At 44.4% G+C, this 12,807-nt stretch overlaps 1 protein-coding gene across 1 annotated transcript; it reads left to right on the top strand.

Moving 5' to 3' along the window:
• The first annotated feature begins 7,062 nt into the window (after nucleotides 1-7,062).
• On the top strand, nucleotides 7,063-11,937 carry LOC114704673 (DDB1- and CUL4-associated factor 1-like). Its single transcript, XM_037201982.1, has one exon. The coding sequence runs from the start codon at nucleotides 7,553-7,555 to the stop codon at nucleotides 11,933-11,935; it is 4,383 nt and encodes a 1,460-aa protein (XP_037057877.1). The 5' UTR covers nucleotides 7,063-7,552; the 3' UTR covers nucleotides 11,936-11,937.
• Nucleotides 11,938-12,807: the final 870 nt, after the last annotated feature.

Here is a 12,807-nt window from a genome sequence, read left to right as displayed (position 1 = left end):
ATACAGGGGTCAAGACAATGACAGAAAGGTAGGGAAGCAGATAAAGGACTCATTCCCAGAATTCAACAGGACAAGAAATGTCACAAGCATGATCTAGAGCCAGTGCCTTTAGACACATCCTCAGATAAGCTAAAAGAGAGATGAAGAGAGTTCAGATGGCATATAGGACAGGAGCATCTCTGAAAGGTTACTTCCACCTTTTATTTGTTCCCCCCACACCTGTAGGGTCAAATTTGTTGGACCCCAAAATCTGGGGGTCTCGAGTGAGTGCCCCAAGAACCCAGACTCCATTCCAGTTGATGCAATAGCAAGAGGTTTATTGGCGACTGTACAGAAGGGCAAACTCTGCTCCAAAGAGCAAGAGCTGCATCTTACTGCAGCCCCATAAGGGCTTATAAAGGAAAAACCCACAAAACCCAGAAGATTACAATTCCCATACAATTACATGGCCTGATCACAGAGGTGCAGTCACATCCGCATGCACATTCTTCCTGAAACCTCAAGGGGGGTATCAGGGTGGGAGTGGAGTTTACACAAAGGTCACAGTGGTCCTTCCTGTAACACCTGCAACTATCCCAGTCACAGTTGACCACATCTCTTAACAGAAATCTTTTTACATTGTGGCAGGGGTGGTTGAACAATGGCTGAGTCAGCTTGCCCTTGGAACTAGATTTTTTTTAGTTTCTCATTTCCTGGGGCTTGGGGGTGTAAGCGTGAAGGGTTGGGGTCTTTCAAAATTGACCACCAAGAATGGCCATCACGTCTGGAATCACATCACCTAAAAGCCTATATAAAGGGCAGGAAAGGAAGCTTTTTTCTTTGCCTTTCTGCTTTCAACCTGGTAGCAAAGTCCATTCCTTCACTGGCATATGACATGTACTCACTCATAAGAGCTTATGAGGAATAAAGTACAGGATGACCAACCTATAATCTACAGCCCCCAGAGAGGATAGATATCAAAGAGGGTCCAAGATGGATGCATGGATTTCCCTGGGAAGGGAAAGTAGAAGAGATGTCCTGAGTAAACCGGGAACAGTGGAGGGAGGTAATGAGGGGATGGGACCTTGAGGGAGCAATTTGGGCAGGCTGGGTGCAGGAGGCAATTTGGGGGCCAGACAGAGGGCTAGGGAGAAATCTGGTGCCAAGGAAACTCCTAGGAATCCACAGTGATGACCCCAGCTAAAATCCCTAGCCATAGTGGAGAGGATACCTGAACTGGCCATCTACTGTAATCATATTGGTGACCACACTAATTGTCATCAGAGACTTTATCCAGTAACTGATGGAAACAGATGCAGAGATCACAGCCAAGCTCTGGGAGTCCTTAGGAAAGAGACAGGGGATTTGTACCAGCAGTGGGGGTGTGGGAGGTCGAGGTCATGACAGCAAGTCACAGAAACACCTGACCTGAACTCATGGGAGTACATGGACTCTGGACCAACTGTTAGGGAGCCTACATGGGACCAACCTAGGCCCTCTGTATGTGACAGTGTTGTAGCTTGGTCTGTTTGTAAGGCTCCTAGCAGTGAGATTAGGACCTGTCACTGGCTGTTAGCTGGCTTTTGGGAACCTGTTCCCCATGCTGGATTACCTTGCCCAGCCTGATTCAGGGGGAGAATCTAAGTCCTACCTTGTGTTGATATTGTGTTACCCAATATATGGTGTGCCCTAATAAAGTTATCTGGGGTCAGAGAACAGAGCAGTCATTAGACAGCCATAGAGGCCAGAAAAATGGTAGCACACACGCCTTTAATCCTATCATTCAAGAGGCAGAGATCTTTCTGGATCTCTGTGAGTTCAAGGCCACAACGAGAATAGAGCCAGGCATGGTGACACACACCTTAAATCCCAGCACTTGAGATCGGATGTCTTGCTAGGGAAAGACACACACCTTTAATCCCAGGAAGTGATGTCAGAAAGCAGAAATGTATATAAAGCATAAGGACCATGAACTAGAGGCTTTTAAGCTTTTAGGCTTTGTAGTAGCAGTTCAGCAAGATCCATTCGGGTGAGAATTGAGAATCTTTCACAGTCTGAAGATTCTTGGAAACAGGATCTGATCAGGAGATTTTGAGGTAAGATTAGCTGCGGCTTGTCCTATTTCTCTGATCTCTCAGTAGTTCAGCCCAATATCTGATTCCGTGTTATTTATTTATTTATTTATTTATTTATTTATTTATTTATTTATGATTTCTTGTTTGTTCTTCCAGACAGGGTTTCTTTGCACAGTTTTTTGTTTTCTGGTTTTTTTTTTCCTTGGCTTGTTCTATTCCTCTCACCTTTCAGAATTCACCCCAATACCCAGACCCCAAGTTTTTTTTTTTAATTTTATTTTACAATACTATTCAGTTCTACATAACAGCCACAGATTCCCTTGTTCTCTCCCTTCCTGCCCCCCTCTCCTTCCCCCCAGCCCACCTCCCATTCCCACCTCCTCCAGATCAAGGTCTCCCCCGAGGACTGAGATCGACCTGATAGACTCAGTCCAGGCAGGTCCAGTCCCCTCCTCCCAGATTGAGCCAAGCGTCCCTGCATAAGTCCCAGGTTTCAAACAGCTAACTCATGTAACGAGCCCAGGACCTGGTACCACTGCCTAGATGCCTCCCAAACAGATCAAGCCCAATGACTGTCTCACCTATTCAGAGGGCCTGATCCAGTTGGGGGCCCCTCAGTCTTTGGTTCATAGTTCATGTGTTTCCATTCGTTTGGCTATTTGTCCCTGTGCTTTATCCAACCTTGGTTTCAACAATTCTCACTCATATAAACCCTCCTCTTTCTCACTAATTAGACTCCCAGTGCTCCACCCGGGGCCTAGCCGTGGATGTCTGCATCCAGATTTCTCAGTCCTTGGATGGGGTTTCTGGCACAACTATTAGGGTGTTTGGCCATCCCATCACCAGAGTAGGTCAGTTCGGGCTGTCTCTCGACCATTGCCAGCAGTCTTTTGTGGGGGTATCTTTGTGGATTTCTGTGGGCCTCTTTAGCACTTTGTTTCTTCCTTTTCTCATGTGGTCTTCATTTACCATGGCAGATCCAAGTTTTTTATTTAATAAGACCATTTAAGATTAATCTTGCACTACCTCAACTTCATGTGTCATGCTATGTTTAAGCTCTTAGGAGGCCCGCCCCGTTCTGAATGGAGACAGCAGCAGTGGATGGAAGGGGAGCATGGTGTTGATGGGGTGAGGGGTAGTAAATGAAGTGGCAGGGGGAAGGGAAGAAACTTGTTGGTACATAAAATAAAGGAAAAACCTGACAGTGGGGGCACAGGCCTTTAAAACCAGCACTTGGGAGGCAGAGCCAGGCAGATCTCTGTTGGTTCTGTGAGTTCTAGGCCAGCCTGGTTTACAGGGCAAGATCCAGGAGAGACACCTAAACTACACAGAGAAACCCTGTCTCAGAGAGAGAAGAGAGAGAGAGAGAGAGAGAGAGAGAGAGAGAGGCAGAGACAGAGAGAGACAGAGACAGAGACAGAGAGAGAAAAGAAAAGAAAATGGTAAAAGAAAAAAAAAGACTGAATATATTAAAGAGGTTCCACTGTACATCAATAGACTATAGTACAACATTTTATAGAGGCTAAACATTTATCTTAAACTCAGCTCTGAGGATTTTAGAACCAATCACTGTAGACTAAGCTTTTTGAAATGTATTTTCCTCATTTGTTCCTAAAATCTTAATTACCTCCAAGTGATTTTTCCAGTCAAACTGTTTTGAGAAAAGGCAAGATTTACCCTTGTATTTCTAATTTCTTTTGGCGTCTAAAAAGTGTCAGATGACCTCTCCAGCACTGTGCAAATATGGCTCTCAAGGACCCATCTTGCAAGTTCAGTGCTTACAGGCCTTGTAATCCACAACTTACTGAGCAGGATCATCTGAACAGCTCAGCAGGATTATCTAGGTATCTTCCAGGGACATAAACCCCAGACAGATTGTCTGCAGGAGCAAACTGCCCTCTGTCTGTTCTGAGTTGTCATGGCACATTCCTGAGGTCCATTCTGGAACTGAGGACAGCAGGTGGTCCTACCCTAAGATGGGGTCCGTATTGCTTTCATATCCCCAACTGTGTACCCTAATAAAAGTTATCTGGGTGTCACAGAACTGAACACCATTAGATTAGACAGAGGTCAGAAAATGGTGGCACACATGCCTTTAATCCTATCACATTGGAGGCAGAGATCAAGGCCACACTGGGAACAGCCAGGCATGGTGACACACACCTTTAATCCCAGGAAGTGATGTCAGGAAACAGAAGTATATAAGGCATGAGGACCAGGAACTAGAGGCTTTGAAGCTTTTAGGTTTTTTATCAGCAGTTTAGCTGAGATCCATTCTGGTGAGGACTTAGAATCTTTCAACATCTGAAGATTCTTGGAAACAGGATCCGATGAGGAGTTGTTGAGGTGAGGTTAGCTGTGGCTTGTCCTATTCCTCTGATTTCTCAGTATTGATTGATTTATTGATGGATTGATTGTTGTTGTCATTACTTTTTGATTTTCGAGACAGGGTTTCTCTGTGGTTTTTTTTTTTTTTTTTTTTTTTAAGCTGGGGCTTTTTTTGATTCTCTGACTTTTCAGATTCACCCCAATACCAGACCTGAATTCTTTTTTATTAAATGTGACCATTTATGATTCATGTCCACTACCTCAACTTCATGTGCCATGCTATGTTCAAGCCCTTAGGAGGCCGGCCCCTCTCTGAATGGAGACAGGAGGAGTGGGTGGATAGGAAGCAGGGTGGGGAAGGTGTGGTGGGATGTGGTCAAATGGCACTATGGTCACATCTCCAGCACTCAAGGGGCAGAGCCAGCGGATATCTTTGAGTTCCAGGCTATCTTGATATAAGAAGCAAGATCCAGACAAGGAACCAAAACTACACATTGAAATCCTGTAAGGGAAAAAAGGTTAAAAGAAAACAACAACAACAAAAACCCTGAACATATCAATGGAGCTCAACTGTGCTTCAGTAGACTATAGTACAACATTTAACAGAGGCTAAACATTTATCTCACACTCAGCTCTGAGGATTTTAGAACCAATCACTGTAGACTAGGCTTTTTGAAATGTGTTTACCTCATTTGTTCCTAAAATCTTAATTACCTCCAAGTGATTTTCCAGTCAAACTGTTTTGAGAAAAGGCAAGATTAACCCTTGTATTTCTAATTTCTTTTGGCGTCTAAAAAGTGTCAGATGACTTCTCCAGCACAGTACATACATGGGACCGACCTAGGCCCTCTGCATGTGACAGTGTTGTAGCTTGGTCTGTTTGTAAGGCTCCTAGCAGTGAGATTAGGACCTGTCACTGGCTGTTAGCTGGCTTTTGGGAACCTGTTCCCCATGCTGGATTACCTTGCCCAGCCTGATTCAGGGGGAGGAGCTAAGTCCTACTTGTGGTGATATTGTGTCCCCCAATATATTGTGTGCCCTAATAAAGTTATCTGGGGTCTGAAAATAGAACAGTCACTAGATAGCCATAGAGTCCAGATAAATGGTGGCCAAATGACTTTAATCAACAGAAAAATATGGCATACACTGCTTTAATCCTATCATTCAAGAGCCGAGTTTTCTGGATGCTCTATAGACTCGAAGGCCACACTGATTAGACAGAAGTCAGAAAATGGTGGCACACATGCCTTTAATCCATCACATTGGAGGCAGAGATCAAGGCCACACTGAGAACAGCCAGGCATGGTGACACACACCTTTAATCCCAGGAAGTGATGTCAGGAAACAGAAGTATATAAGGCATGAAGACCAGGAACTAGAGCCTTTGAAGCCTTTAGGTTTTTTATCAGCAGTTTAGCTGAGATTCATTCTGCTGAGGACTTAGAATCTTTCACAATCTGAAGATTCTTGGAAACAGGATCTGATGAGGAGTTGTTGAGGTGAGGTTAGCTGTGGCTTGTCCTATTCCTCTGATTTCTCAATTCTTCACTCCAGTATCTGGTTCTGTGTTATTTATTTATTTATTTATTTATTTATTTATTTATTTATTTATTTGTTCTCATTTTTTGATTTTCGAGACAGGGTTTCTCTATGTGGCTATTTTTTTTTTAAACTGTGGCTTGTTTTGATTCTCTGACTTTTCAGATTCACCCCAATACCTAGACCTGAATTTTTATTTAATATGACCATTTAAGATTCATTTCCACTACCTCAAGTTTGTGCCATGCTATGTTCAAGCCCTTAGGAGGCCCGCCCCTTTCTGAATGGAGACAGGAGGAGTGGATGGATGGATGGGGAGCAGGGTGGGGAAGGTGTGGTGGGTGGTAAATGGGAGTGGGGGGGTTGGGAAGGGAGGAAACTTGTTGGCACATAAAATAATGGAAAAGTCGGGCAGAGGTGCCACAGGCCTTTAATCTCAGCACTCAAGGAGCAGAGCCAGTGAATTTCTTTGAGTTTAAGGCCAGCTTTATCTATCGAGTAAGATCCAGGAGAGGCACAAAAACTATACAGAGAAATCCTGTCAGGGAAAAAAAAATGTTAAAAGGAAACAAAACAAAGTTGAACACATCAATGGAGCTCAACTGTGCTTCAATAGACTATAGCACAACATTTCTAAGAGGCTGAACATGTGTCTCAAAATTAGCGCTAAGGATTTTAGGACTAATCACTGTAGACTAGGCTTTTTGAAATGTATTTACCTCATTTATTCCTAAAATCTTAATTACATCCAAGTGATTTTCCAGTCAAACTGTTTTGAGAAAAGGCAAGATTTACCCTTGTATTTCTAATTTCTGTTGGTTCTAAAATGTGTCACATGACCTCTCCAGCATAATGCAGATGTGGTTCTTGAGGACCCATCCTGCAAGTTCAGTACTTATGAGACTTGTAATCATGGAAATTGTGCCGACACACACATTGGTGATCAATGTCAATGTTAAAGGGGTGGCAAAGGTGCAGCCATATTCATCCATACCTATTGCTCAGATTCTAAAGGGATAAGAAAATATTCCAGTCCATTTCCTGGGAAACTGGATGTGAACCTGAGCAGAGGTCATCTACCTGGCCAGTATTTAATTAAGATTTACTTCAATTTTAGCTTGAAAATGTGATAGTGGTCTTATACTTGATTGGTGGGATTAACATTTTCTGGACAGCCCAGCAAAATTCAGACCACACACTCTAATTCTAAAGCTGGACCTTCACTCAGGAACTCCTGGCCTGAGACCAAATTGAGGCACCTTCCTTGAGGCATTCCATGGCTCTGAGGCTGTTTTGAGTTCTCAAACTATCAGAGTGAACTTCCAAGCTGAGAAATGTAGCAAGCAACTAGAGAGGCCTCCTGGAAAGCCTCTCACATTCTGGACTGGCAGCTGTCCTGGTAACTCTGCCCCCAATGTCATGGAGGCTCAGAAGATGATTTAAGATGTAAATGCAAGGTGTGACTTCTCTATGTCTCTCAGCAGATTTCCTGTTGGCTAAAAGACACATCTAAGCATCAGCCTCTGACTACAACCTGCTCCAAACAACCTTGATCCCTGGACTTGCTGAAAGCAGATATAAAACTGTCCAGCCAATCTGAATGCTCCTTGGCTCTTAAGCTGGGACAAGCCATGACTACAGTTGTGGTACATGTGGACTCCAAAGCTGAGCTCACTGCCCTGCTGGAACAGTGGGAAGAGGACCATGGAAGTGGGCAGGATATGGTACCTATCCTTACCAGGATGTCAGAATTAATTGAAAAAGAAACTGAAGAATACCATAAAGGAGATCCTGACCCATTTGATGATCACCATCCTGGTCGAGCTGATCCAGAGTATATGCTGGGCCACTTGCTGAGAGTATTCTCCAAGAATGATCATTTCATGAATGCACTGGTGAACGGGTATGTGATGACAAGTAGAGAGCTCCCTTTAAATACTGCAGCTTGCAGACTGCTACTGGACCTCTTGCCAGGTCTAGAAACTGCAGTTGTCTTTCAAGAAGAGGAAGGGATTGTAGAAAATCTTTTCAAATGGGCCCAAGAGGCTGATCAGCCACTGAGGACATATTCTACAGCACTGTTAGGAGGTGCTATGGAAAATGAAGAGATTGCTGCAAACTATAGAGATGAAAATTCACAGCTGGTGGCAATAGTGCTTCGCAGACTGAGAGAGCTACAAGTTCAGGAAGTGGCTTTGCGGCAGGAAAGTAAGTGTCCTAGTCCACAGAAGCTTTCATCAGAGCCACGTTTGCCTCTGGATGAGGAAGCTGTGAATATGGACTATGGTGACATGGCAGTAGATATTGTGAATAGAGAGCATGGTGACAGAGAGAATGTTAGGAGAGGCCAGCAGAAGTTGGATTTCTCACCTTCTGAGCCAGATGGTGTGTTTGCTGAGCTGTCTAATAGCAGCTGGTCAGAAATGTCCCCCTGGGTGATTGGCACCAATTATACCCTCTATCCAATGACTCCCACTATTGAGCAGAGACTTCTTCTCCAGTACCTGACCCCTTTAGGAGAGTATCAGGAGTTACTTCCCATATTCATGCAACTTGGATGCCGAGAATTGTTGATGTTTTATATGGATCTGAAACAGACTAATGATGTCCTGCTTACTTTTGAGGCACTCAAGCACCTAGCATCTCTCCTGATCCATAACAAATTTGCCATAGACTTTGTTGTACATGGTGGAGTACAGAAACTACTGGAAATTCCTCGGCCTTCTATGGCTGCAACTGGTGTATCTATATGCTTGTATTACCTGTCCTCCAACCAGGATGCTATGGAAAGAGTTTGCATGCATTCCGACAGTGTTCTATCTGCTGTGGTGAACTATGCCCTATGGTTAATGGAATGTTCTCATGCTTCAGGATGCTGCCATGCTACAATGTTTTTCTCAGTTTGCTTCTCATTCCGGGCTGTCTTGGAACTCTTTGACTATTATGATGGTCTGCGTCGTCTAGTGAACTTGATCAGTACTTTGGAGATTTTAAATTTGGAAGACCAGGGTGCACATGTGAGTGATGATAAAATCCTTGCTACCTGCCAAAGGGGCAAATATACCTGCATGGCTCTGCGAAAGTATTTTGAGGCTCACTTGGCCATTAAACTGGAGCAAGTCAAGCAGTCACTTCAGAGGACTGAGGGTGGTATTCTTGTGCACCCTCAACCTCCATACAAGGCATGCTCATACTCTCGTGAGCAGATTGTGGAAATGATGGAGTTTTTGATAGAATATGGCCCAGCTCAGTTTTATTGGGAACCTGCTGAAATCTTCCTCAAGCTTTCTTGTGTGCAGCTCTTGGTGCAGCTTATTTCCATCTCCTGCAAGTGGAAGACCTATCATGGAAGGAATGACACTGTGCGCTTTGCTTTGGACGTCCTGGCTATCCTCACTGTGGTGCCAAAAATCCAGCTCCAATTGGCAGAGTCGGTGAAGGTCTTGGATGGACATGGCTCTACTGAATCCACTGTAGGTATCAACATCATTTTGGGAGTGGCTGAAGGTGAATACTTTATTCATGATGCTGAAATTCAGAAGTCAGCCCTTCAAGTAATCATCAATTGTGTATGTGGCCCAGATAACCGAATATCCAGTATTGGTAAATTTACTTCTGGAACTCCTCAGAGAAAGCTATTTCAGAACCCCAAGAGCAGTGAGCATATCCTGGCCAAGATGTGGAATGTGGTCCAGTCCAACAATGGCATCAAGGTGCTTCTGTCCCTATTGTCCATCAAGATGCCCATCACAGATGCAGACCACATCAGGGCCCTGGCCTGCAAGGCCCTAGTGGGCTTGTCTCGAAGTAGCACTGTTGGACAGATTATCAGCAAATTGCCCCTTTTTAGTAGCTGCCAGATTCAACAGCTGATGAAGGAGCCAGTGCTGCAGGACAAGCTTAGCAACCATGTCAAGTTCTGCAACTATGCAGCTGAGCTCATTGAGAGAGTATCAGGAAAGCCTCTTCTGGTTGGCACTGATGTGTCCCTGGCCCAACTACAGAAAGCAGGTGTTGTTGCCCAGTCAAGGATCTCCTTCCCTGAGAAAGAACTGCTCCTGTTGATAAGAAACCATCTCATTTCTAAAGGACTTGGAGAGACAGCTACTGTCCTGACCAGAGAGGCTGACCTGCCCATGACTGCAGCCTCACATTCTTCTGCCTTCACCCCTGTGACTGCTGCTGCTTTTCCACTCTCTCTTCCCTGGACTCCTCAAATTGGCAATGGCATTGCTGGCCAACTGGGCAACCATACAGCTGTGGGTGCTTCTGCCCCTTCTGCCTGCCTTGCTGAACCTCTGCCATGCGTAGCTCAGGATTCATTGGCTTTGCCTGGCCCATCATATGCAGGCAACTCCTCTTTAATTGGCAGGAGCAGTTTTATCAGAGAGAGGCCATCACTGTGCAATGGCAGGAAAGTTCAAGTGTTGCAGCAGAAGTCAGACCATGGTGCTAATAGCCAGAGCCCAGCTGAAAAAACACACTTGGATAGACATCTTCCTTCCCCACCAACACTGGACAGTATCATCACAGAGCATCTTAGGGAGCAACATGCTCGCTGCAAGAATCCCATTGCCACGTGTCCACCTTTTTCTCTCTTTACTCCTCACCAGTGTCCTGAGCCAAAACAGAGGCGGCAAGCTCCAATCAACTTTACCTCAAGGCTAAACAGCAGGGCATTGTTTCCAAAATATGGAGGAGTGGATGGCGGGTGCTTTGATAGGCACCTTATATTTAGCAGATTTCGTCCTATTTCAGTGTTCCGGGAAGCTCATGAATATGAGAGTGGCTTTACCTGTTGTGCATTCTCAGCCCAGGAGAGGTTCCTGATGCTTGGTACTTATACAGGGCAGCTGAAACTCTACAATGTATTTAGTGGACAGGAAGAGGCCAGCTACAACTGTCACAACTCAGCCATCACACACCTTGAACCTTCCAGGGATGGGTCCTTACTTCTGACATCTGGCACTTGGAGCCAGCCTTTGTCTGCACTTTGGGGGATGAGGTCAGTATTTGATATGAAACATTCCTTCACAGAAGATCATTATGTTGAGTTCAGTAAGTACTCTCAGGATCAGATCATAGGCACAGAAGAAGACATTGCCCATATTTATGATATTGAGACTGGCACCAAGCTGTTGACTCTGTTTAACCCAGATCTTGCCAACAACTACAAGAGGAACTGTGCCACCTTTAATCCTACAGATGACCTTGTCTTAAATGATGGGGTGCTCTGGGATGTGCACTCTGCACAGGCCATCCACAAGTTTGACAAGTTCAACAGGAATATCAGTGGTGTTTTCCATCCCAATGGGCTGGAGGTCATCATCAACACAGAGATTTGGGACCTTCGAACTTTCCATCTTTTACACACAGTTCCTGCTCTGGATCAATGTCATGTGGTGTTTAACCACACAGGGACAGTGATGTATGGAGCAATGTTGCAGGCAGATGATGAAGATGACTTCTTGGAAGAGAGGATGAGGAGCCCCTTTGGGTCATCCTTCCGAACATTTAATGCAACTGATTACAAACCTATAGCTACTATTGATGTGAAACGGAACATCTTTGACCTGTGTACAGACACCAAAGATTGCTATCTTGCTGTCATTGAGAATCAAGCCAGTATGGATGCCCCTAACATGGACACAGTATGCAGGCTTTATGAGGTGGGCAGGCAGCGTTTGTCAGAGGAAGAAGATGAAGAGGAGGACTCTGAAGAGGAAGAACTGGAGGAAGAGAATGATGATGATGACACTGATGATGGAGAGGAACTTGACACTGACCAGCAGATGGTCGCAGAAATGGAGGAACCTGAAAACAGTGAGAACACAGGACAGGATGGCGACAATGACTTCTCTCCCTCTGATGAGGAGCTAGCAAGCCTAGAGGAGGAAGAGGAGGGGGAAGATGAACACTCTGATGCAGATGAGGATTTGGAAGTGATTCTGGTGGAGGACAGCTCAGACAACTCTGATTTGGAAGATGACATCATCTATTCTCTGAATGAGTGATGTATGAGTCCCCACTTGGAAGAGAATCTTGGCAGGCAAGAGAAACTGAGTGAATGGATTCAAAAAATCTGCCTTTTGCTGTCTCCCAGGGCTGTCTTTTAAGGAAGTTTATGCCCTGCATTTAAGGACTATGATTTAGAGTCCCCCATGGAATCTGAGGCCCACTCTGATAACAATAACAACCACAAAGAAAGTAAATAAGTAAGACTCTAGGGACTAGGTCCTAGTTTGCATACCCTTCTCCTAGTATGGACACAGCTTTCCACAAGGAAACAAACAAACATGTCTCTGGGTATTTCACGATGTATTTTCTTTGTATAATATTGTACTTAAAGAACAAGAAGTAGTTTTTAATAAAACTTTAAAAAGAAAAAAAAAGCAACAAGCATTGCTGTGGGATGTCTGTATGTCAAATGCTCTGATTGGTCAATAAATAAAACACTGATTGACCAGTGGCCAGGCAGGAAGTATAGGTGGGACTAACAGAGAGGTGCATTGAGAGAACAGGGAGGTGGGAGGAGACACTGCCAGCCTCCACCATGACAAGCAGCATGTGAAGACACCAGTAAGCCAGGAGCCACATAGCAAGGTATAGATTTATAGAAATGTATTAATTTAAGCTATAAGAACAGTTAGCAAGAAGCCTGTCATGGCCATACATTTTGTAAGCAATATAAGTCTCTGTGTTTCCTTGGTTGGGTCTGAGCGGCTGTGGGAGTGGTGGTGACAGAGATTTGTCCTGACTGTGGGCAAGGCAGGAAAACTCTACCTACAAAGCATTTTTTGTTTGTTTGTTTGTTTTGATGTTTTTATTATTATTTTTAGTTATTTTTTTCACTCTGCATTTATTGAACAGAACAGAAAATATCACA

Source organism: Peromyscus leucopus, unplaced genomic scaffold, assembly GCF_004664715.2.
Source record: "Peromyscus leucopus breed LL Stock unplaced genomic scaffold, UCI_PerLeu_2.1 scaffold_658, whole genome shotgun sequence".
NCBI lineage: Eukaryota > Metazoa > Chordata > Mammalia > Rodentia > Cricetidae > Peromyscus > Peromyscus leucopus.
This window is presented reverse-complemented; position numbering and strand designations above follow the sequence as displayed.

Coding starts and splice junctions, on each gene's coding strand:
- LOC114704673 (XM_037201982.1), top strand. CDS start 7,553: ATGACTACAGTTGTGGTACATGTGGACTCCAAAGCTGAGCTCACTGCC.